Here is a 25,214-nt window from a genome sequence, read left to right as displayed (position 1 = left end):
TAGGAATGGTATTGTGGGACTCGTCTTCTCTCGGTGGGAAATTGGGTATGACGTCGATCCCCTCCAGCGGGTAACCGTCCTCACTGCGTCCTTTCACCGTACACAACATGCTTTGAAACAACCGTGCAAACCGCTCCAGAACCCCGCTCCGTTTTGGGTGAGGAGATGTTCTCTTCGACGCTTGAGAGAGTTTTTGCGTCTACCCACTTCGCGCAGAACCCTTTTATGTCTTTTCAGTTTCCCATAAGTCGTTGCGTTGATGGGGATCCTCTTTTTCGGCAAATTGAGAACCATCTCGCTGATGGCGTTGATCTGATCTTTGTCGGCGAATTGCAACATCCGTTGACGTTTGTTCCGATTGGCTTCTTTCAGGACGCGCGTCAGGAAAGGACGTTGTCGTCGTAACCGCTTCATCGTGGACTTATGCACACGAGTGGATTGACGTACTCCTTTTATCGCTTTCCTCGACGCCTGAAGGCCGTTTGAAAGGGTACCCTGCGTAAGACTCTTTCGATCTTTCCCCTGTTCTTATGGATATGTCTGTCCATTAAACCGAAGGGTCCAGCCAGAGCACCCATACCCGCGGCTCTCATCATACTCGCCAAATCACCCCCTTTCTGTCTCCTTCTTCGTCTCCTCCTCCTACGTGCTGTCATGGTGACGAGTGAGGTGTACGACGGCTAGTCTCGTCCTTTTATTTTCACATGATGGAGCATCGGAACTCTTCGCCCTTGTGTGGAATTTTTTCACCTCGTCTCATTCGTTCCTGCATCCTTTTGGTATGCGCCCGTTCTTGTTTGGCTCTCAGGCTTTCTATGCCTTTGGTGATACCCCAAGCCGCCTTGGGTAAACCCGCCACCACAGTGCCGATCCCTTCTCCCCTTTGGTACCGTCTTCTTTCAGTGGTTTTAGCGGTTTTACGCCTTCTCGAAGACGCTTTCTTTCTCCTTGACCTCTTGGGCATGTTGGTTCTGAATGAAGAGGATGACCGCGATGTCGTTTTTTTTATAGCGGCACGTGACGAAATCGTAGGGCGTAGTCTCGAACGTATCGGTCGTACGTGGGAGATGTGAAATCCGTCACCACGTCGTCCAACGTTTGCATCTTGGTCAAAAACCCATCCAATTCCTCCACGCCACCCAGAGCGTAGTTCCTGAGTTCTGTCAGCGTCTTTTCGTACGTCGTGTAAGCGAATTGGGCCATGTCCATCTTGAACGAATACTTCTTGAAATCGTTCCATCCTTTCAGTAAGGTGGCAAAAGCCGTCAATCCTACCACCGTGTACCCATCTTTCCACACGGATCCCAAGACGATACTCACGGCCACCGTCAGTAAGGCCAGTCCGTTGAGAATGGCGTTGCACAATTTGTAGTAACCGAACATCTGCCTTCGACACCACCAATACTTGTGGTAGAAAGCGTACAAGACGTCCAAACGTTTCAGGGAATCCAAATCCACCACGGTGTTGAAAGGTTCATCCAATAAACAGACCGAAGTACTCATGACTCTTCTCTAACCAGTGCCAAACGTAGTCTGACTTTCTGTCGGGACGTTCGATCCTTTTAGCTTGTTGCTTGTATTCCCAGATCTCGTCCTTGAAGGCGGTTTCCACGGATTGGTTCAGGATGTCCTGGACTTGTCGGTAACTATCGCACTCGTCCGCGATACGTTTCATGTCTTCGTGATCCATGCTGGTCGCATCCCAGTAAGAGCGAGAGCATCGGCATAGATGCAAAAAGTAGGGGAACCACTCGACTTCACTCCTCAACATCTTGATTCGAATGGTTTTTCATCGACGAGGGGGTCGTCTTTTCTTAAGTCTCACGAGTCTTCGGATCCCGCGACCCACGCCCACTCCAACACCACCAATGGTAGCGGCGGTTCCAGCTCGGATGCCTGTTTTCACGGCGCGACCACCCAACGCTTTGGCCAATCCCAAGGCGGCCCCCTTACCAATGGGTAACATCGCAGACAGGGCATTCGCAAGAGCACCGCCCCATTGCTTTCTCCTTTTCGGTCGACGACGGCGTCTTCTCATGGTTGTTGTTCTCAGTTACGTACACTGGTCGAATTGCGTGTGACGGTAGGACGTTGTCCGTTTTTATAGGTAGTCGTGATCGTGTTAGTGGTCGTGATGCCCGCAATGCGACGACCCGCGGCCGTCTGTTGTTGTTGGCGTAAAATCTCTTCCAATTGTTGTTGCATCTGGGCTTGGTCGAGAACACGGTCTCCTCGCCTTCTTCTTCTTCCTCCTCGACCCGATCGAATCGACGAAGGCGGTGTGGAGTCACTACCACTTCCGCCTCCACCTCCTCCGCCTCCGCCTCCGCCTCCGCCTCCACCTCCGCCTCCGCCTCTGCCTCTGCTTCTGCCTCTGCCTCTGCCTCTTCCACCGCCGCTACCACTAGCGCTACTTCGTCTGCGGCTTCCGGAATCACTGGAGGACGTCGGTGTATTTTGACGTGGGACGCGTCTCGGTCGTTTCCCTCCTCGAACGGCTCGTGCCAAAGGTGTGGACATTGTTATCCTGGGTGCCCCGACACCTGCCGTGACATTGGCGCGCGACACCGATCCAGCACTGCCGACACCCACCGTGACGTTGGTCTGCGGTGCACCCGAGCCAGCGGTGCCCACTCCGACGGGCGAGACATTGGGCAGGGGCGGTGTCGCCAGTGACGATCGCGGTGAAGGAGGAGTGTTCAGACTCGCACCCACACCCGCGGCAGGTGGAATCGGAGTACTCGTCCGAGCCGGTGTCCCCCAAGGCGAGTAATCTTCCAGAGCCGAGAAGTTGAAATCGTCACTACCATAAGAGCTCATTTTTATCCATGTACCTTTCTCTTTCTATCTTCTTCTCGGCGAGTTCTCGTTGTTTATGAACCAAATAATCGAAACCTTCACCGTTATATGCGTTTATGATGGACCGTACTTGACGGTAACTCTCGCATTCCGTGACCTGTCTCATCGGTTCGTAGTCCAGCTCGTGGGGATTCATGATGTATTTGAGCCTGTTTTTACACAGGTGAATGAATAGCGGAAACCACTCGACCTCGCTCCTCAACATGATGGGGTTGCAAACTGATGGCATCGGACGAATCCTTCGTCTTTTAACACATGGCTGAGGACACGTTGATCGTCCTGACTGGCTGGATGAAGATCCAATAGCATGTAACCGTAAGGGCGATCGGTGACCTTTCGAAACGTGTCCAACACCTCTTGCCATTGCGTGGGAAACGATTGCAGAAGTAAATTCCGTATCCCCAACTGATCCCGAGGGTTCTTGAAGGCCGCGATGTAATGCGCGTTTCTGGAAATGGTCTTGGCGAATTTTCCGTTGGGGAATAGATCCTGACACAGGTAGATCACCGTGATGTTCCGATGATGCGAATGTTTGGTGAAGAGATCCAGCACGCGCTTGTCGTTACCCCCCTCGTCCATCAGATCGTCCAGGACCAACACGCCCCCTCCGGGAAACCATCGGGGTAACTGTTCGCTGTCGGGGATGCCTTCGTAAAACTTGACTCCACCCTTCTTGAGCTTTTGGAAACCGTCTTGCCACGATCCGTAGCAGTAATGAATACTCTTCGGTGTCTGTTGGAACAAGTCGCCGTTCTCCAAGAGCAGTTTGGTGGTGAACACCGTCTTGCCGCACCCCGACGGACCCGCTATCAACAAACTCGACGGCGTGTGAAATTGAAACGCTTTGCGTCGTTCCATGATCATGAAATGGTCCATGGTCTCGAGACGTTCCGTTTTTATCCGAACAACTTGGCCAATGGGGTCTTGACGGCCGGGATGCGTTTCAACAGACCCAATAGGGTGACCTTACGATTGAAACAGATGGGTTTTTTCTTGGCCCGACTCCTGATCTTGGCCATGGCCCTCTTGGCAGCGGCTCTCTTGGGACGTCCTTTTTTCTTGGCAGGCGCCGATCTCTTTTTTCGAGGTTTTTTCTTGGCAAATTTACTCAAGTCTCCAAACTTGTCTTCGTACCAATGCCTCTTTTTCATTCTTCTTTTCCTATCTTCCTTCTCGGAAAGCTTCGGCACGGCAGGGGCGGCTCTCTTGCGTTTCCTACGCGTGGTCACCGTCGCCGGTAATGCACCGGTGTCCAGGACGGACGGCGGTTGAAAAGACACTTGTCTTCTGGCGGGTTGAAGTATTTTCAGATTGAGTTGTCGTTTTGGCGGTTGGTTTTTCTTGAAATGAGCCTCACTGGGTTGAGGCGTCTTTCCACCCGCTTTTCCATAGCGTTTTTCTAACCTGGCTATCACGTCGTCCAAATGTCTATGCCCTTGAAACTGAAGAGCCATGACTACCACACAACCTCTTTTTCAAAAATGAACCTCTTTTATTTCGAACAGCTTACTTTATAACAAATGACGCACTCCTCGGGAGGAACCGCTCGTGTCCTGGTGACACGGGGTTTTACAAATCTTGCGCCAGGCCAACTCGTCCACGATCAGACGTTCTACCATGTGTCCTACTTTACGATCGTTCTCCACAAACTTGTTTTTCTTAAAACGATTCAAGAACTCGTTCATGTCCCGACCTTCGGCTCGGTCGATCAGGAACATCAGGGCGTAACCGCCGCAACTCTGGCTGAACAGGGACTGCAGACTCTTGCCGTTGTGAATCTGGTAATTGAAATGACGATCCAACCATTCTTGGATCGGTTCGGCGGTTCCGTACGCGTCCAACGGTAGACCGTAACTGTCCAGGATCTCGCACTTGTTCTTGTCGGCCCACAAAGCGATCCAATGCACGCCCGGTTTGTCGTGAGGGTCCGTGTTCACGATGTAAGCGGTCGGTCCTTCTTGAGGGACTGTCCTGGGAAGCCGATCGCAAGGGACCGTGCCGTAAAAGACACAGCGTAGGGACGGATTCGTCCGGGCCAAATGATCCAATTGTATATTATTCAAGGCTACTTTGTCCATTTTTTTCTTCTCATTGGTACACGTCGTAGATGACGACTCGGTTCTCGTTGATCTCCAGCAAATTCTCGAATTCGCCGTACAACAAGATAGTCAGGTTTTCTCCAGGATTGGCTCCGAAATCGATCACCAGACGCAGTTCACCTTCTTGCTTGGGGTTCAACACTGGACTGTCCAAACATCCATTGGCCGTGTTGTCAAATACAAACATGTTGCATCTCTTGCCGTCCCCCCAATCCACTTTTCGGACCATGTTTCCTTTTCCCCTGCACAACGCTCCTGAGGCTTGGAGGAATCTGTAGTAACCTCTCTGATCTTTACTGTCCCCATCGTGATCGAGCTCCAAGGTCTCGTAGGGGTACTCTTCACCTCTCACCAATTGTTTGATGGAAGCCAGATTGAATTTTCCAAAATTGAACGGACTCTCGGTGATGGTTCCGTTGAAGGCCGCTTGTTTCAACAACAACACCACTAACCGATTAGGTAGTTTACTGTGGAAAGGATTGCTGCACTCGAAATGACGATTGTCGTTGGGATGCGAGTAAGTGCGAATTTCACCTCTCACCGTGGGGTAAGTGGCCACTCTTCCTCCTTTCAGGCTGGTCATGATCTCTCGGTACACCGAGGGAGTCACTCTCACTTGAGACAGGAACAATCTCACTTTCACGTCGGCTTCAGTCAGTCTGAGAGTACTAGCACCGTCCCATCGGATGGTCCACAGGGCTGGGGCATTGAAGTACATGTCGATCTGGATCTGCACGCCAGGTAACAGTAATTTGCTGAGATGAAACACTTCCAGGAAAGGTTTGAACCTCAAAGTCACGGCTTCTCCATCCAGAAACTGGGATCGTCCCAGGACCACGTTCTTGAGATCTTGAGGTAAAGCAGTATAGTCAGCGTGAGGAGCGGCAAAATTCAACATATTGGCAGTCAATTCATCGGCATCTCCGTCGTCGGGTACACCGAGACAGTTGTACCAACCACTGGGTGTCAGGATCGATTCACCGTCGTCTCGGTCGTGGTTCAACAGGGTCTCGATGTAGGCTTTGAGGTGGTAAGTATCCGTCTGGGGGCTGATGAGAGTACCATTCAATCTCACATTGATCTGTTTGAAGAGAGTGTGGGCCAGATTATTGGCGAGTCCCATGACATCCGCCGTCACCAGATTCGTGTTGTTACTTTTCTTGACGGTCAATTCCACTTCGAAGAAACTCTCGTTCAAGTCGATAAAGTCTTCTTGCGGATCGACTTGGAAGGTCACGGGGTTGATCCCCGTATTGAACGGGTTGATTCTCACCAACCGTCGAGACGACATGCTGACATCCGTGGGAGGGGTACTGAACATGTTCAGACGAGGGTTACGAACCCCCGCCGAACGGGCATGAGCCACGAGGTCCGTCATCGTCTACGTCGTCGTCGTCTTCGTCTCCTTCTCAGGGCCGACTGCACCCAACGATAGTTAGGGCGTTTTGATCGGGACGGGAAGATCGATCCGCCTTTATACGTGCGTCGTATCGGAATAAGTCTCACGCGCCTCGAGTAAATGGGATTCATACTCCAAAGAGGTCTTTTCTCACTTTTTTCGCCAACGCCCGTTTGATCTCTTGCGTCGCTTTACGTTTCACGGCCCGTGTCGCTCCTCTCTTGACCCCGGCGAGTCCACCTCTCCAATTGGGCTTTCCTCCCTTGCTGCCCGAATTTAAACCTTTCAGACCTTCCGTGGCCGCCTCGGTGATAAAGTCTCGGAGAATGCCGGGACCTCGTTTCTTGACACCTCTCCAAGCCATGCCGAATCCGTCTCCGGATTGCCTCATTTTATCGGGATGAAATCGTACCAACGTTCCACCGATCATTCTTTCTTAAAGTGTAACGTCACGATCGTATTGCCAGGTCCAAAGGTCGTCAGTTCTCCAGTTGTCTCAGCCACTTGCACCTCTATTATGTCAATGACGTCTTTGCGCACGGGAATATATTGAATGTGGTAAGGCTCGAAATACTGAACACCCGCACCTCTTCGAATCAAGTTGACCTCTCTCAGTAAATCCGTGACTTGATTTCCCACCACGCCACTTCTAGCCACGTCCGAGTAGACGAACAAGGAACGCGAACTGCTTCCCACCAAGACCTCGAACGCTTTGTTCAGGTTCAGAAAACGCCAATTGCAATAGATGCTGAGTTTCAAATATTTTTGACCCTTAATAGGTAATGAGACAGACCAAAACACAGGAAAGCCATCATCGTCATGTAAGTCAGACACGACGCCAATATCAGGAATTTTATCTTCAAAAAATTCAATCTGTAAGTTAGGTCCCAGACTGTAATTATCTCCATCCTTCTTTATCCATCCCAATTTCTCAGCCAAAGCGACGTTGAACCACAAAGCCGGCTGGTCACTGTAGGGTCTTAAGATGTCCTTATTGTCTGTAACAAGGTCTTCGCCTTCCCACTTGAACTTGACGTAGGTTCTTTTACCATCACTGTTGAAGTATTGGGATCCCAATTTAGGACCATTATTCGCGTAGATGCGTTGTCGCTCGAAATAAGCGATCATGGATTTCATGAATCCAACACCACTCACGTTGTAAAATACCTCCTTGAGGTCTTCAGTGTCGAATGAGGCTCTTCCCACCGTATAGATGTTCGAAGTAGGTTGATCAACTCGTCGCCATAATGTGAAAGTCAATACAACCTTAGCTTCACCTTCTTCATTCGACAGGGATGAGATCGTCACTCTCGCGTCAGGTAGAGAGATGCTACTCATTCCCACTCTCCATCCTCCGTCTCCATTCAGGCGTAAGGGGTGTGGTAACCTGATCTTGAAATGGTTCGACTTGTTGTCCGGGAACTCGCTCTTACTGCTGTGACTGGGTAAGCTGACGTAAAAATCACTCATCCTTTCTTGAAATGCAACGTGATCGTGGTCACGCCCGACGCAAAGTCCACCAGTCGCCCGTCGTTCTCAGATACCTGCGTCTCGACAATGTCCAAAAAGGTCGTGCGCACCGGTAGATATAGGATGTGTCTCGGTTGAAGGTCGATCACGTCCGGATCGTAACGCACCTGTTTCAACAGGTCCGTGACTTGATTCCCCGTCACCATACTCTGTCCCACATTCGAATACACGAACAAGGAACGACGCTCGTGACCGAACGCTTCCTCGTAACTGCGATCCAAATCCGTGAACACCCAATTGATGAAACAACTCAAATGTAAGGTGTCGGGGTCGATCTTGTAAAATGTCTCGTCCCCGTCATTCTGAGCTATGATCAAGTCCGTGGCCGTGGGTACGACTTCCTTGGGAAATTCTTTCCTCAGGTGGGGTCCCAAGACGTTACCCGGTTGTCCGTTCTGTAATCTTCCCATCTTCACCCATTTCATCTTCTTGGCCAATTCGATGCCGATGTTCATCTGCGGGTAGACGCGTTTACCGTTGATCAGGAGGCTGAGGCACGTTCTCGAATTGTCCAGGACGCATTCTCCATGCTCGGCCCGATGCATGACCGTGTACAGCAATTCGGTGGGATCGTCGGGTTTGCTCTTTTTCTTGTACATCGTCACGTCGGCATCCGTTCGATCTCTCATCCTACGCATGTATCGATCTCGTATCGCGTTCATCAACTCGGTACCGGTCCTCGGCGTGAACTCCAAATCGCCCTCTCGCGTCGCTGAAGAGACCCGACTGTATAGGTTTATGGAGGCGTTCACCATGTCGATCCACCAGATTTCAAACAGAAGAGAATCTTTCAAGTCCATCTTTCGCGTCGCGGACGGAAACGAGAGGTCGCTGATACCCACTTTCCATCCCGGCTCTCTCAACTGCAACGGGTTCGGTAGACGGTTCTTGAAACCGTGGGCCTTGTTGTCCGGGAACTCGCTCGTGCTGGCATTGCTCATCAGTTGCACGTAAAAGTCGTCGACAGACTCATTCATCCTTAAAGTGTAATGTCACCGACGTCACGCCCGAGGTAAAGTCCACCAGTCTTCCGTCGTTCTCGGCCAATTGCACCTCCACTATATCCAAGACGTTGCTGCGCACGGGTTTATATTGAATCTGAGTCGGTTCGTACGTCGTCTTGAGCGAGTCGTGGGGGACTTCTCTCAAGAGATCCGTCACGCGATTCCCCGTGATGGTGCTACGACCCACATTCGAATACAGGTACATGGGACTCCGAGGCGGAGGGAGGTCCGGATGAACGACGACTCCACGATTGTAGGTCTTGGCGTATTCCTCGTCCAAGTAACTGAAGCGCCAGTTGCAATAGGGACTGAGCTGTAACGTCCCGTGGCTGTCCAAATTCCAAAATTCACGAGATCGATTGCTGTCATGGTTGGTCCAGTCTTTCTTGAAATCAGACGGGACTTTGTCGTCGGGAAAGATCTTGATCATATTCACGTTCAAGTGAACGGAGTAATACGATTCCTCGCGAATCAAACCCAACTTCTTGACCAGTTTAGTACCAAAATACACTCTGGGACGTTTTCTGTCTCCGGACTCGTCGAGGAACGTGTCGGTGTTATCGATAATCAAATCGTTCCCCTCCCATCGGAACACGGGGTAGTATTTTTTTCCGTTCGGTGCTCGTAGACTTTCACCCTCATGATCCATGTAATGATACAGGCGTTCGTGAAAACGATGGATGAGGTATTGCATGAGAGATCTGCCACTCGTCACTTTGTGTCGGTTACGGTTCAGTTCCTTTCCGCTGACGTAAAATGTCACGGGGTATCGATAAGGACTCCACGTAATCCCGTCGTCTAGCAACCTGAACGTTTCAATGGTCCAATCCAGGCCAAACACGTAGTCGTCGTCGTCAAAGTCGTGCGCTTGAGGGACTGGTACTTGATGCGGTCGTGACGGAGGAATCGGGTAAGACACGCTCGCCAATCCCACTTTCCATTCCTTGTCGGATTCAAACAGGAGCGGATACGGCAGACGGTTCTTGAAACTGTGGGCCTTGTTGTCCGTGAACTCGCTCGTGCTGGCATTGCTCATCAACTGCACGTAAAAGTCTTTCATTTTTTCGTCTTGGGCTTTTGGGTCACGTACAAGCCTTTTTTATCCACCCAACTGTCGTACTTGACTGGCCAACCTTTCCATCGCACCAAGACTTTATCCCCTTTTCGTTTGACGATCTTGTCGATGCGGAACAGATCGTCGTCTTTCACGTCCACCTTTTGCAAATCTTGCGCGTAAAACGTGCCCTCGACCGCCGTGCCGTCCCATTCTTCCACCTTGTACGTGGTGACCTTCCCAGGACGCACTCGGCGTATCACAAACACCTCTTCGGTCCAACCGGGTAAATACCCTTTCTTGAATTGACGGAACTTCTTGTTCAGTCTCACACGATCCCCGACTTTGAGTTGCGGTTTCTTCAATTTCCCTTTTTTCTTTTTTCCGTAAAGAGTCTCCCACACGTCCTCGCTATTGGCTAAAGTCACTTGATCGGGAGCCATCTTGATACTGCGATGATACGATCGATTGTACCCTCGGACCAGATCTTGTAACACGGGCACATACGTCATCGTATTCTTCACGGTGAAGTACCGGTACAAACGTTCTTTCAGGGTCCGATTGAACCGTTCCACTACACTGGATTTCGTATCCCCGCGCGTCGAAAAATGATGAATGCCTTTCTGCTTCATCAAATCCTGAAACGTCTTGTTGTAGAATTCCTTCCCGTCGTCCGTCTGGAGATTGATGGGTTTTCTACCTCCTTTCAGGATCTTTGCCATGGCCTCCGTCACCGCTTTACCCGTCTTGCTCTTCAAGGGCTGGACCCAGGCGTGCTTGGAAAACACGTCCACTACCGTCAAGAGATAACGATACCCTTTATTGTACCTCGAAATATTGATCACCTCGATCAGGTCGGCCGTCCACTGCTCGTCGATGCCGAACACCACCACCGGGACCGTGGGAAAACGACGACGTCTGGGTTTGTGCAACGTGTACCCCAAATCCCGTTGCAGGACCTCGCGAGCACGTCGTACCGAGATCTTATTGGCCTGGGCGAATCGCGTCAGACCGCCCAGACTACCGGGTCTGGAAGGATCCCGATACCGTCCCAGTAACGTTCCGGTCGAAAGCGGCTTTTGCTTCTTCTTTTGACCTTTCTTCATAGTCGATAAAGTTTGTACACGCACTGTCTCCACAACTCGAAACGTTGCTCCCGTACCTCGAGATACTTCTTAAATGAATCGGGTTGCCGTTTCAACCACAAGATATAAACGACAAAACGCATCACGTTGGGTTCGACGTCGGTATAGTCAAACACCTCCAAGGGCGAATCGCTGAAATGGTCGGGGATGGGTTCACCCTTACCGTATCGCTCGTAGACACTAGTGCACTTGGAACACAAGGTCGTCCAACACCATCGATCGGCTATGGTCGTACACATTCTCGAGATCAACCAACTCAAAGCATGAGACATAATGATTTGAACCCAATTCTTTATTCACACTTTCTTATATGTACAAAAACGTCGTGCCTGATTGGTTCTTACGTAAAAATCGACTCTGATTGGATAACACGAAAAAGAAGGCGAAAAAGACTTAGTCCGAATCTGAAAAGTAATGAGCATAGTCCGTGTTCTTACAATCTTGACCGTACTCATTATCACAGTCTTCCTCATAGGTATCCATGGCATAATATTTACAATTTCTCCAATCACATTTACCGGGTCTCCACTTCAGGGCTTCCTCCTCGTCCCCCTTCACATAGAATGCTTGACGCATACTCTCTCTACACTCACCACACAGGTCATCCTCCTCCGCTTCAAGGGCACGGAAGAAAAACCGATCCTTCCACAGATCACGCTGACGCATGATATCGTAGATCAACTCTTCCAACTTCAGACACGTTTCCTTGTGAGCGCACCTGTTGAACGTCAGTATCTCCTCCACCTTGGGACTCTGGTCCGACTCCCTCACCCGTCGTGACAGGTCGCGAGCGAACCGCAAGGGTTCAAACAGATCACGGATGACATCGCTCATCATGTACGTGAGGTGATCTGTGGCGATCAAACAGGCACGCTCGGCGTCCAGGGTGGGATCCCGACAATGAATGAATTTGAATTGACCGCTACCACTTCTGTACATCACGCGACACCACTCACCACAGAACAAAAACACGTGTTCGTTCTTCTTCATCATCTCCAAAATCGTACCACCCCAGTCAGGACGACGTCTCATCAAGAGCTCAAAAGACCACAGACTATCGGGTATTTGACCTAACGGTTCGAAGAGATTGTCAAAAATGTACATGTCCACTCTGACATCCGGAATGGCATCGAGATCTCTTAAAGTGTGTACCTTCTGATCCACGATCTGCTCCACGAGGTCCCGAATCTGGTTCGAGTTGCTATAGTAAGTCATCTTGAAACCCACCCTCAGACAAACTCGTTAAACTTCTTTCCTTCTCGATCCGCTCGCTTCGTGATCTCCAAGTCCGACAAATGAGGATAGCAACTACGCACACCCCAGTCAATCAAGTGCCTCTGGAGCCTATAGTACAAAGGAGAGACAAGACGTAACTCCAATTCAATTATCCTCGCGTGTAACGGTCTTTCGCCTTCTTTTTCGATTGTATCCAAAACGTCAGAAGCTCGATTCAACTGTTGTCTAAGATCTTCAAGGATCTCTTCAAAGTCCTTGTCAGTCAAAATCCTACAGGTCATCACCGCGTCAAGAGCAAGTCGAGAATGATTCGCTGCGTCCAACGGGCTCCTTTTATACCCGCGCCGTGGATCCACTTTCACTCCGTACTTTCCCGGATCACGTGCCCACTTCAGATCCCGCCAATCGGAACGAAGACCGTCACATGATCCCATCACACCACACGTCACTGATTGGTCGTCAAAAACGTCCATAAAGTCGAACCACGCATTCCATCACGAGTCACTTTTCAGCAGAAGTCGTCATGGATTCACACGTCGAACCCGTCAGGAAAAAGAAAAAATCGTCCAAAAAGAAACTGGAACTGCTCTTACCCAAGAGAGTGGAAGGAGAAGGAGGTAAACAACTACAATCCACTTTAGATAGATGGTTATTCAAAAAACCTCGTGCCAGACTCCGTTTCAACGAACGCGTCCTCTTCAAAGAAATCACCCCGGACTCGGTCAGTTGGACCACCGTCCCTCTCAAAGGCTTCTCGCGACCCTGGAGCGCCTTTTCGATCCAACGTCAAGAATGTAGAAGCCAAATGAAAAGTAACCATCGCAAGCGAAGGCAAAGACTGACCCCCAGAAACGTGCGAAAAACCACCCACATCCTAGAAACCATGCGACGTGAAAACACCTTGTTGGGATACTAACTCGTTCTCTATCTTCACAGACTCAAAGCTACCTGCCATTCAAGGCGGATGCATGACCGTGATCAGAGACTCACCTCCTCGAACCGTGCAAGTCCTGGAAGCCATGGGACTCGACAAATTCAAGAAAGACGACCTCGTAGAAGTATCACCTGAAGTGGATGACCGAGGAGAATTCACCGAAGTCCAAGTGTTGGAGGAATTCGACCCCGATCAGTTCCTGAACCAACTGAAACCACAAGATCCCACTTGCCCGCGTTGTATGGTACCCATGGAATATGGAAGAGTGAAAACCCCAGACGGTGGTACCTGGTGGGAGTATTACCGATGCCCCTCTTCCAGATTCTACACCAAGTGTTATGTGACCTGTGGCGTCAAAGAGGTGGGCACTTACCTGAGACGCGTCGAAGAACAGACCCACCCCTGCTACAGGAACATCAACCCGGCTCGTTTCCGATGTCTATACAGCAAATCCCTGGTCTTAGCCACCTCCCACTCCCAGTCCAACCCAGACAGGCTCTATCTCAAGTGTCCCAAGCGTACCTGCAAGTTCTTTCAATGGATCGACGAATACCCACGAGGAGTCGCCGAAGCCATACTGATCAATGGACAGGCCCCAAACAAAGAAAAAGACAGACACAGTTTTTTTTGTAAAAACACACTCTGATTTTTATTTCACACTATTTACACGTTGGGTAATTTGTCCTCCGCGTCGATCATGGCTCGCATCGTTACTTGATCACAATGGTTGAAAGTACTATAATAATCGTTTATTGATTGATATCCCGAAGAAAAAGAGGGCGCCGGTCAATAGGACCGTGCACACGTCCCACCCTGTAATAAGTGGAATGACCAATAAAAAGTTGTTTTTGTTCTATTTTCAGACTCCATGTCTCGATTTCCTAACCCTCAATGTCTATGGTGCAAGGAAGGATACACTTTCAAACACAGTATCAGAGACTACTTCCTGACACCCTGTTGCGACCAATTCTTTCACGGAACCTGTAAAGCCCTCCACACTGAGCGGTTGAAACCCTCCGAAAGACTCTGCCCTCATTGCAAAGCCGTGAATTTCGGACTGCCTCCCGATGACAATCCCAAAACCAAGTCCTAAAGAGGTAAGCGCTTCGATGGTCTAATGGTTAAGACGTTGAGTTGTGGCCTCAAAGACCCAGGTTCGATTCCTGGTCGGGGCATTAAATTTTTTCTTTTTTCTTTTTAGAGACCCCTGGCCTGTAAAATCCGTTTGGACGAACCCCACCCCGACGAAAAAATCACGCAACAAACCATGTACATTCTCTCGTTAAAGGATCTTTATTAGTGTTACAGGCATGAATAAAAATGTTTTTTCACTCCTCTGATTCTGGTGGTGGTGGTGATTTTTTTACAATTTGTTTGATAAATGCTCGGTACGCCAACTCGTCTCGGTCCTCCCAACTGCTCTTCCACGCTTCCCATCCGTCCTCAAATCCATCCGACAACTTCTCCAAACACACAGGGTCTTTAAACGAGATGGACTGGTCATCAAACATCTTCTCAGACAGCATTCTTCTGAACCTCATCACCTCATCCGCCAGCTTCACCACCTCTTTCCTCAGAACGACATCCATAGCGTGAGAAACGGCGCATTTCATTATCTTTCCAAGAATACCGTCATGAACAGCATCCATCACCCTCGCGGCAAGTTCTTCTATCTTCTCCTCTTCAGAAACACTATTCACCTTCGTCTCGCTCTCCTCTGAAGACATCTTCTAGTCGCCTAGCTCAAAACAACAATACTCACTCGACACTCACGCAAACCCTTTTATTCCCATCCGAACCTCGATTTCATGCACGTGACAACCTCGATCTCATGGATTGGCTATCGCCTTATTTGGACATGCGCGTCACAACCTCGATCTCATGGATTGGCTATCGCCTTATTTGGGCACGCACGTGACCTGTGATGAAAAAGGCCGCTGACCTGTGACGTCACTGCAGACGCATTTTAAAAAACATCCGCCATCTTGGATTTTCAAATTTAAGAGAATGTATGGGAAAAAGTTGGTCACGTGGTATCATCCCTGGCTCCTGATTGGTTACTGCCCCTATAGACGCCCTTTACTACTATATCCTGTCTGATTAAGATGAATAATGTCAGGCAAGACTTCTTTTATCCTCGACAATAGTTTTAAACACGTACAATGACGTATTTTTATAATTCTTTCCAGACATACGACAACAAAAACCCTGAGCCGGACGCAACATTTACCAGGCAGATACAAGAGGAAGACCAACTCAAAAACATATACGATTATATCGACAACACTACATCATCAATAGCACCCCAAGAACACGAGGAAGTGTCGTTGTCAGGACATAGTCCTGAGGAAAACCCGTTATTAGGTGTTGAACGTCCAGTCAATAAGCCTCCTCAAGCAAGACCACTGCCTCCGATTCCACAAATTGAAAAGGAGAGTCAAAGAATGGAAGAAAACTCGGAACACAATGTGACGCGTTTGCGTATGTTGCAATCAGAAAGCGAGAATCCTAATTTTCAGATACCAGATAAGGGAAGTAGAGGCAACATCCTTGAAGGACAACACATCCCCTTGGATATTGAAAAGAACGCTGGTGTTATTGCAGTATGGCAAGAGACTGAAAAGGAACCTAAGTTATTGCCTTCACGTGGTTTCATGAGTGAAACAGAAGCTGAAACAAAGCCAATGCTAAGTGCTTTAGGTGTTGACCTTTCACCTGGGGAGCCCCAAAAAGTTAGAGAGTTGCTGCCAACACCGGAGTTCCCCAGACCTCAAAAGCCCACAAAAGAAACTAAAGAGGGCACAAAATATAATGAAAGTTCTTCTATTAATTCCCAAGACATCGAGGAAGACTATGAAATCGATCTAAAAAGGCTTGAAGTCCGAGATGAAGTGCTAGGCGAAGGGGAATTTGGGATTGTCTATAAAGGACGCTATCATTGTAAGGATACGAAAGCCATTGATGTAGCAGTGAAACAGTTGAAAGGTTTGTATGTTGATAGTGAATTCATTCCTTGTGTTGGTTATACTGCATCTCAATCAGCACAAGACAAAATCGTCTGGTTCTCATGACTATTTTTGTCATTTTTTCAATCTATACCATCACGCTTATACTGACCAATCATTTTCAACGACGTGCCGACTCTGAAGATGACTTCCGCTCCGAAAGTCAGTCAGCAATAGCAGGTCCTCTCACAACTACCCTACTCGGGACGGTCACACGATCACACCATGCGAAACTGTACATATTTGTAAAAAAAATAGCAAAAGAAAAAAAGTGAAAAACAAATTTAAGATCACTTAATTACGTCCTCTTAAAAACGTCATAGAGGATCTGTATTTCGCTATGTGCATGCAGCCGACTATAAAGCTAAAATAGGTCATTCCCGAGATGCTTTGTGCCTCTGTTTCAAATCCAGAATTCGTTCCAAACATTTCATATAAAAATGAGTTTGATTTGCATGAAAATGAACCTGTAGGCGGAAACATTTCCATAGGAATGGTTTCGCATGAAGACTTGTTTTGACACAGAGCACAAGGGGACTCGGGGATGATCTATTTGAAAATGATAAGTGAATTACTAGACAAATTTAGCTTTTTCTTCTCTTTGAATATATAGACACAGCTGGTATGGCAAAAAAAGTTGCTCTACTCAGTGAAATACAGATGTTGAAACGGGTTGGACGGCATCCTAATATAGTCAACTTAGTTGGCGCGTGCACCCAGGGTGGTAAGTTGTCAAGAAATCATCATGTGACCATGAGCTAAAAAACGGCAATAAAATGGATTGTCACTAAGTTTCCAGCTACCTAGGAGTTATTCGAATATTTTAGGCTAGTGCAAGGATGTTCAAAGCGCGATTAAGCTAATCCAGGACTAGCTTAAATGTCCCGGCAATTCGTTTTTGTGACGGTTCAGTTGGGGATCTTTTGAAATCTTTTGCCCTTCAGTTTCGACTTGGTAAAATAAAGATCGATTCGAGCCAACTGGCCCATCGAGAAAATCAATGAATTTCTCTTTACCCATTCATACACCTGGCTGGAGAGAAGCACAGTGATAGAAGTGTCTGACCCAAGAACACAACAAAATAGCCCCGGGAAGAGCTAGCACCCAGACCGTCTGGCTCGGCGGTGCATCATACATTTTTCGGTTCTTGGCTTTACTAATTTCAGATGTTAAACAACAATAGTGAAACACTGTAATTCTATGCAGACTGGAGCATCGGGGAGCGAGAAACTGTCCGCGCGGATGTATAACTAAAGATTCTTGAAGCTTGGGTACTGTTTCAAAATACGGCGGGACTTTCTCTGAACACTTCCGTCTCAAAGGAGACCAGGCTATTAAGAGTTAACCACTTTTTCTTGTTATTTGGTTAGGAAATATTCTTCTGGTCACTGATTTGATTCCTGGAGGAACTCTTGAAAGTTTGTTGACATCCAAGCCTGCCCCTAGTGAGCACGGCGAGTACGAGAATGTCAAATGTGCGCTGAATGATCGGGAGCTGATAAAAATTGCCCTGCAGATCGCCTCAGGAATGCAGCACTTGGAAAGCAAGAAGGTGCGTGATACATTGTTTACAGTGTACTTGTACTATAAAAATATGGTTCTAAATGTCTGTTGTTATGGCTCTACAAGGAAACAATGTTAAGTTTTATGCTACGTCAAATGCCAAGCAAGGAGATGCATTTCATCTTCTCCGATTGGCAACAAATAGTCAAAAAATTGTTTCTTGTTGAGGACAAAATTAGTCACTCAGCTTTGGAATTTTCCTGCACCTCCATTTCGTATGAAGTTATTTTGTAATCATGACAACTCAGGGTTGCTCCTTTCGTCATAGTGGCAACCTTGTGACGGATTAGTTATGAAAAGTTTAAAAATTCTTTGTTTCAAAATTAAATGTTAGGGTAAGATGAGGTAACTGTTCTCCAATTTGGCAATCTCTACTTTGTTGGAACATATTCTTCGTGTGTTTAAAATAAGAATATCATAACCTCACTTCACGAGTTGCTGCTGTTTTGGGCTTGGTCATTTTGCCTGTTCCGGAATTTATGGAAACGCCTCATGTGTTCTTTTCTACAGTGTATTCATGGCGACTTAGCAGCAAGAAATGTCTTCATTGACGAAAATAAAGTTGCCAAACTTGGAGACTTTGGATTGGCAAGAGATATCTCAGATCGTGGCATATACAACAAGACGTCCAATGTAAGTACAGGATAGACGCCGAACAAGCTGCCGTAAAACCAAAACAAACACGGCTACCGTGCACCACGCGTGCGCCACACAATGAACGAAATTCTGGCGACAGCTATTTCCCCGGGTCAATAATGTCTTATTTCGATAAGCCAATGCTATTTGTGGACAGAAACAGCAACAACAACAACAATAGTTTCTTGACACTCCCCTGATGGGGCTTTTCAGTGGCAAGGGCTTTCCATTGACAAGAAAAAGAAATCAAACTATAATGTATTCAGTTACTTCCATGTCAGTTAGCAATACTTGGGTACATTTTCTTTCATAGGGTAAGGTCCCCTGGAGATGGCTGTCTTTAGAATCGTTGAGATTTCTGGTCTATACATCACAGAGTGACGTGTAAGTAACAGAATCACGCTATATGTGCGTTTTCTTGCATGTTTTACGATTGTCAAGCCTTACACTGTATAATACACCTTCTGCAACGAGGATGGCGACGTCAAGGACAACACCTGGAGGACGCTCAACCTTCATTTTATGCTTGACTTAAGAACCTTGCAAATGATGCATTGGGAGTACATATTGGCTTCCAACCCCATAAAAAAATGATAAGAAGAACACATCGTTCAGTGTGGGCAGAATTTGGTCATCTTGCCTCGCTATTGTTCAAAGATCAAGGGGCTTTTGAGTTCCTTATCCTGTAACTCCTAGTGAATCGAAGCCATGACGATGAAGCTTGAATGATTTATAGAACATTTATAAAATAACTGAGATACTACGCACGCTCTGATTGGTCAATAGAGTTGCTAAACCTATATTCTGTTGTACCGATGAACCACGGCTCCCGATCTATGGCAACTCTACGCGGGAACTAGAGAACTCGGCACTCTAGCGATAACAAATGTAATAACGAGTTTTGCCTTTCACTTGCTGAGATATCAATAGCACGAATATCTTTTCATTCAACATAGAAATTTGCAAGGAAAAAAAGGACCAGAAGTTGGTCGTCATATAAAGCTTTATATGTTTTTCCACGGCGAAAATTCTACGCCGACTCCGGTTACGCTTGAGAGTAAAATTAAGGAAGTTTTAAATCCTTTTTTTGGTGCTTCCCACGGTCTGTGGAGGACGGAGTCAGCTGGGCTTGACTGATCAATCTGGGTTGTCAAAAAGGCAGGGAAAATATTTTCTATCGTGTTATAAAACGATAAATGAATTTGGTTTCCATAAGCTTAGCTTTCAGGCAATAGTTTTCATATAGCAAAATACCAAGAAACATGCACTTCATAGCCCTCGACATAAGTAAATAACTTCTGAATTAATTTTGGAAGCAGCGTTTCTGTAAGTAACCTTTATTCCATTCGCAAAACTTTGGAAAGTTATCGTAAACACTGCGTTGAATCACGTCGCCAAGCACATGAACTTTGGACTACTTGCGCACTTTTGTACAGCCTTTTACTTTCGTGATGACCGATTCCACCTACGAATCCCTGCATTTCCCCGTCAGAATACTTGTGAGTTTATTAATATTCTTTTTACCTTTCACCTATAAACTTTCTTAGCGTGAAATGTTTTTGTCGCTTTGCACTGCGGATTTCGTGTCCGGCGCGGAGTCTGTGCTTTCATTCCTTCAGTCGCTGTGATTGGTTTGTCGCGTCATCTCATGAATTTAATGAGAATAAGCAGCTTGATCGCAAAAGTACAATAAATTTTCTTCCCATCGCCAGGTTTTTTCCATAGTTATTTCATAAAAGCGATAGACTACTCTTTCCATGGGTTTACCGGTTCAATAAACCACTTGGGATGTTGGGAGAACACGAGAAAAGCTTGTAAATCACTCGCCTAACGGCTCGTGATTTACAGGCTTTTCGAGTGTTCTCCCAACATCCTAAGTGGTTTATTGTGCCGGTAAACCCATAGAAAGAGTGGTCTATTGCTTAAACAAAGAACATTTCCTTTGAGGTCCATAACATGTAATAATGACGTCAAGAAAAGAGGAAATGACGGCGTTATTTTCTAATATCCACCGAATAACTTGAATTAGCTTACGATTTCTATTAAATGTCAGGAAACCACAGACGTCACTCAGCAACACTCAAAACTGCTATTGTTTTAAACAACGATTTTCAAAATTTCCCACGGTCTGAGTAGGTTTAATTAATATCTACAACTAGTTTGTTCCATAGTTTGTAAGTTAGTCGTGTTAAATTTCATATATATATATATATTTGTCTTTTCAGATGGTCTTTTGGTATTCTTTTATGGGAAATCGTGACATTTGGTAAGTACGTGCAAATGATTAAAATACAAATGAAATTATTCCTCCAGATTTTCAAAGGTAATTGATAATATTAAGCCTGCTAAAAAAAGAGTTGATGGAGCTACAAGAATTGAGAATATTTGCTTTAGAATTCTGGTATAAAACACGAGCCACCAACCTAGCTAGGTTGGTCTACTCACTCTCACTCACTCACTCACTCACTCACTCACTCACTCACTCACTCACTTACTCACTCACTCACTCACTCGACATTTCGTTCTCAGAGCTACGTGCGCTTTTCTGCTGGTTTTCACTGTTGTGACATCTAAAACATAAATGGTAACCATTCAGTCAATCAAGTCAAAAATCTGAGATATGACAGAAGATTTAAATATAAACAACCACGCCAATATTTCGGTCTGAAGGTTTTTCCTGTTTGTTTGCTTTTGTCTTTGTTTTTGTTTTTCACACCAGTGTATTTTGGAGAAATATTTGTCCTAAGAAAGCTTTACGAAAGCAAGCAGTAAAACGCAGTTAATGGAGCGTGACGTGCAAACCTCGGAAACAGTTAGTTATTATATTTAACTATGTTAGAACGCTGTTAAACTATGTTTGGCACCCGCAGAGATCGAGTGAGATCCTTGAATGCTTTATTGTGTCAAGTGTTGCGAAAGATTGTCTAGTCTTATCGCAATATGATCTGCATCATGGCAGCTTTCTATTGGTTACACCCATAGTCATGTCTAGCTAAAAAAGCACCATTATTGGCAGTGTAAAAGCACTTCCCTTCGGTGGCGTGCTGTACTCAGTAAGCTTTGATCAAAAGTAAAGAAAATTCCCACCCTCCCTCCCTGTGTGGAGGATGTTTTGTTTGTCAATAAACCTGGGGGTCACCTCCTTCGGGGTTGGCGGTTAAGTCTTCGGGTAGCGACTTCCCCCAAGCTTTGGGCAGTGTTTTGCCCCTTTCATTTGTGCACCTGCCTATAGTTTTGTCCGATCCGGTGCTGCCAGCGAGATAAGTGAGGCTTTCAATGTCGCGTGTTCAAATTTGACCTGCCAATACTCTTGTGCGTTTCCAGTGCGGGGTAATACTGGTGATAAGTGAGGCTTGAAAGGTCAGCGTACTTGCTATTGTTATATTGTGATCAAGTTAACCTGCCGTTACTCTTGTCCGTTTCCAGTGCGGTAGTGCTGGTGACAAGTGAGGCTTTTAAAGGTCACGCAAATCAAAGTCGCTTCCCATGCCAACCGCAAGGTTGTGTCCTATTACTCTAAAGCTGGAGCACATGAAATGAATACCTCATCTAATGCAAGGACCGTTCGTTTAGCAAAAACTCAAGAGATCAATCATCTTTTGACATAGGCGACAGCCTTCTCAGGCTAGCTCTATGAATAAAAGAAGAACCCTGTCGAGCTAAAACCTTGCAAAAGGGCCAGTTTTTAGAGGGTCCTATGTCTATTGAAACTAAAACCTCAGGTGGATAGATCTTTTTTATTCATTTCGGAGTATGACAAGGTCACATGAAAATCGGCAATTTAACCTCGTTCATGTGATTTTCAAGTATTTCAACCCTTTTTAATTAGATTGATTGCTTTTATTCAACTCCTCTACCACTTGCACGTCAGTTTTATAAGCCCTTTTCCAACATGTACCTCCCAAGGCAGATCTCTGGCAACGTCTCGGCAGAAGAGGAATCGACACGTAATTCTAATAAATTAATATATTTAGAGAGGAAGCCACATCAGCCTTAGCTGGTTATCATGTAGGTCCTCTATTCTGGTCGAATTAGAATTTGGAGTGTTGGTTTTTGTGGAGGGTGGAAAATAACTGCTGTTATTTTGCTTTTGATTCGATTAATGGATAACTAAGCTACGTGTTCAGTACAGTTCAAAAGAGTAATCGTGTTTCATTCTCTTTGTTCACAAAGCTCTAAAAATGTTACACTTTTAATTCGTTGGCTTGAATACTTTCTACAGTAGATTCAACTTATTCCAATTTATACTGCTTATGCATGTTCGCGTTTGAAGCTCATTTCATCTCCTTAGCAGGTGAGCTACCCTACCCTGATATAGCAACACCATGGGCTCTTAAAAGTTTTCTCTCCTCGGGAAGACGGATGCCTCGTCCCGACCATTGCACCGAGGAACTGTAAGTTCGATAACTCGGGCCTATCTTTTCCATAACAATCTCGCATTATAGCGTTTAACTCGACCTTTCTCCAAATTTTCCAAACATGAATTAGAGAAGATACCTGGAAAACAGGAAGGAGAATTTCACGAGAACTTTATTTCTGACAAAGCGTGGGACCTTTACTCTTCTTCGTAAGCGAAGAGAAGTATTGCCTGCCAACTCATTTTCTTCGTACTGCCAAAAATTTTTCATTTCAAAGTACCCTATGTTTATTTTAAAGAGCTTCCTCATGGACGCTGGTGTAATCTATGCTCCAAGTTTGGTGTCCATTTGTCAGATTTTAGTGATGGATATAACCTTGTATATAATAGCGATGGCATGATATACGATATTTTAAAACACCCGGCCTATAAGAAAGCACGTGCAAGAAGTGGTGGAAACACTCGCATGCGTTCATGCTCCCCGCCCACATTTCTTATTCTTCCAAACCAATGTAGTGTAATACAATGTCATTTTGTGCTATTTTGTGTCATCTCATGTCACGACATGTCATGTCAAATGATGCGATGTGATGTGCTGTGATGTAAAAGCATTATCCCCCTTTTTTTTGTAGATATGCGCTCATGCAAAACTGTTGGATGGAAAACCCCTTGATGAGGCCTACTTTTGAAGACATAACAAAACGGATCAAATGTCTCTTAAGGGAAGTTAAGGTATGTGCCGCTTGTTTACTTGTTACGGTAACTGTCAGTGCTTCTAACAATTCTATAGTGTTTTTCCCCTTTTGCTGTTTCTGTATATTGGTACTTTTATAACAGCCTTGCTGAAAAAGATCTCGTTAGTAAATTCCTATAATTTTCTATGGAATAATTCTCAGAGTCATTCATGATTCATCAAGTTTAAACAAAGGAAATCATGACCGTGACGGTGTTTGGATACCTGATCTTAATCAGCATAGATTTTTACGATTTAAATTGTCCATTCTCTCCTTCGATTGAGGAGAGACAGTGTTTGACCACATTTCCAAACACCTCGAAGTTCTTAAAAAATACTCCGTTGCGCGTCTTATTTTCAACTCTCTTTTCGGTGTTTGGAAATGTGGTCAAACACGGTCTTTCGTGTTTAATATGTTACATCAAGCAGGGATTCAAAAGATCATCATATTTTCAAACACCAAGAAGAGAGTTGAAAATACGACGCTCAGCGGGAAAATTTTGACGAGCTTTGAAGAATGAAATTAATTACAGAAAATTTCAAATTGTTATCTTATTACAAACTGATGGAATATCTGGGAATTTCTCCTCGTTTTCAAAACTAAATCCCATTTCATCAGTCACTTCTGAAATGCTAAAATGTACCTCACTATAAGCAACTCGGTACGTAGTCGTCGAGGTCGCAGTCGGTAGTAGCTCGCTTAGTTTACCGCTTGCCTTTCACAAACCACTTGAACTGTTCTGCGAACCAAGAAAAGTCCTCTCCCGAGTCACTCATGTCTTCTAATGTTGGAAGGAATGAATGCTAAAACGTGAGGCAGAACATATTTATACTGTACGAATTTATCAATTAGAAATCGCAGTCCCTGTTTCCGAGTCCTTATTCTTTATTCTGCATATGAAGCTGATAAATCCAAACGCATTCCAATATACGTGTATGCAGCCACCAAATATTTTTACTATTTCTTAGTCAACTTCGCCCTTGTCAAGTCCCAGGGCAGACTTTTAGCACTTTTATTCTATTATTTCGCATATGCAGCCGATGAATACAAACACAATGCGATATAAGAAGTGAACAAATTACATTGCTTTGTGGTTGCTGTCGTCAGCCTCGCCCATGTGGAATATAAGCGGGTTATTTTCAGCACCTCTTGTGTACCTGATTTATTCACCGACGGCGTAACCCAAGGTGAATAAATCCTTACATGTATTTTTTTTCTTAGAAAGCGTATGAGAATGTGCAACATGATGACATCACGGATGACTCAGACACCTTCTAAGGTTTGGTTCACGTCAGCGACACACCAAGGCAGCGGCATATCCAAGGACTTAGAATTACGTCGCTTCAAGGAGTGAGAAGTGTGGGTGGAGGAAAAGTTGGTTCATTTTCGTAGAATTCCAGACAAACATCTGACGCATCTTTTTCCAGAACAAACAAAACAATTTGGAGAGAGACTGATTTTTTCCAAGGTGGATGCTAAAGTTTACTTAGTTCCGGATTGGACAAAACCTATTATATTTTTAAATTGTTAACAGAAGAGAACTCGCGTCATATCTTAGAAACCATCATTTTTTTTTTTTTTTGGATGAAATCATCATTTAATTCACGATGCATAATAATAATAATGATAATGATGATGATGATGATGATGATGATGATA

The 25,214-nt window shown here is 46.0% G+C and overlaps 6 protein-coding genes and 1 non-coding gene across 7 annotated transcripts; 2 read left to right on the top strand and 5 right to left on the bottom strand.

The window, feature by feature from the left end:
* Positions 1 to 525: 525 nt before the first annotated feature.
* Positions 526 to 2,035, bottom strand: LOC149111886 (uncharacterized). Its single transcript, XM_089289474.1, has one exon. The coding sequence runs from the start codon at positions 1,501 to 1,503 to the stop codon at positions 1,006 to 1,008; it is 498 nt and encodes a 165-aa protein (XP_089145600.1). The 5' UTR covers positions 1,504 to 2,035; the 3' UTR covers positions 526 to 1,005.
* LOC149111885 (uncharacterized) lies at positions 1,636 to 2,821 on the bottom strand. Its single transcript, XM_089289473.1, has one exon. The coding sequence runs from the start codon at positions 2,818 to 2,820 to the stop codon at positions 2,050 to 2,052; it is 771 nt and encodes a 256-aa protein (XP_089145599.1). The 5' UTR covers position 2,821; the 3' UTR covers positions 1,636 to 2,049.
* A 2,119-nt stretch (positions 2,822 to 4,940) lies between these two features.
* LOC149111884 (uncharacterized protein F54H12.2-like) lies at positions 4,941 to 6,388 on the bottom strand. Its single transcript, XM_089289469.1, has one exon. The coding sequence runs from the start codon at positions 6,334 to 6,336 to the stop codon at positions 4,948 to 4,950; it is 1,389 nt and encodes a 462-aa protein (XP_089145595.1). The 5' UTR covers positions 6,337 to 6,388; the 3' UTR covers positions 4,941 to 4,947.
* Positions 6,389 to 8,775: 2,387 nt separating this feature from the next.
* LOC149111883 (uncharacterized) lies at positions 8,776 to 9,952 on the bottom strand. Its single transcript, XM_089289471.1, has one exon. The coding sequence runs from the start codon at positions 9,949 to 9,951 to the stop codon at positions 8,857 to 8,859; it is 1,095 nt and encodes a 364-aa protein (XP_089145597.1). The 5' UTR covers position 9,952; the 3' UTR covers positions 8,776 to 8,856.
* Positions 9,953 to 11,022: 1,070 nt separating this feature from the next.
* On the bottom strand, positions 11,023 to 12,365 carry LOC149111882 (uncharacterized). Its single transcript, XM_089289472.1, has one exon. It carries the CDS (start codon positions 12,303 to 12,305, stop codon positions 11,484 to 11,486), a length of 822 nt encoding a protein of 273 aa, XP_089145598.1. The 5' UTR covers positions 12,306 to 12,365; the 3' UTR covers positions 11,023 to 11,483.
* Positions 12,366 to 14,363: 1,998 nt separating this feature from the next.
* On the top strand, positions 14,364 to 14,435 carry Trnah-gug (transfer RNA histidin (anticodon GUG)). Its single transcript has one exon. It is a non-coding gene; the product is annotated as a tRNA-His (tRNA).
* Positions 14,436 to 15,422: 987 nt separating this feature from the next.
* Positions 15,423 to 23,791, top strand: LOC110064208 (fibroblast growth factor receptor 1-like). The gene is made up of 8 exons (XM_089289274.1): positions 15,423 to 16,245; positions 16,879 to 16,989; positions 17,636 to 17,817; positions 18,339 to 18,461; positions 18,778 to 18,848; positions 20,690 to 20,730; positions 22,759 to 22,858; positions 23,454 to 23,791. The coding sequence occupies exons 1-8, from the start codon at positions 15,423 to 15,425 to the stop codon at positions 23,653 to 23,655; spliced, it is 1,653 nt and encodes a 550-aa protein (XP_089145400.1). The 3' UTR covers positions 23,656 to 23,791.
* Positions 23,792 to 25,214: the final 1,423 nt, after the last annotated feature.

This window comes from Orbicella faveolata, unplaced genomic scaffold (genome assembly GCF_042242905.1).
Source record: "Orbicella faveolata isolate gen_17 unplaced genomic scaffold, um_ofav_v1 contig_2, whole genome shotgun sequence".
Taxonomy (NCBI): domain Eukaryota; kingdom Metazoa; phylum Cnidaria; class Anthozoa; order Scleractinia; family Merulinidae; genus Orbicella; species Orbicella faveolata.
Note: the sequence above shows the minus strand (reverse complement) of the source record. Positions and strands in the feature narration are given on the sequence as shown.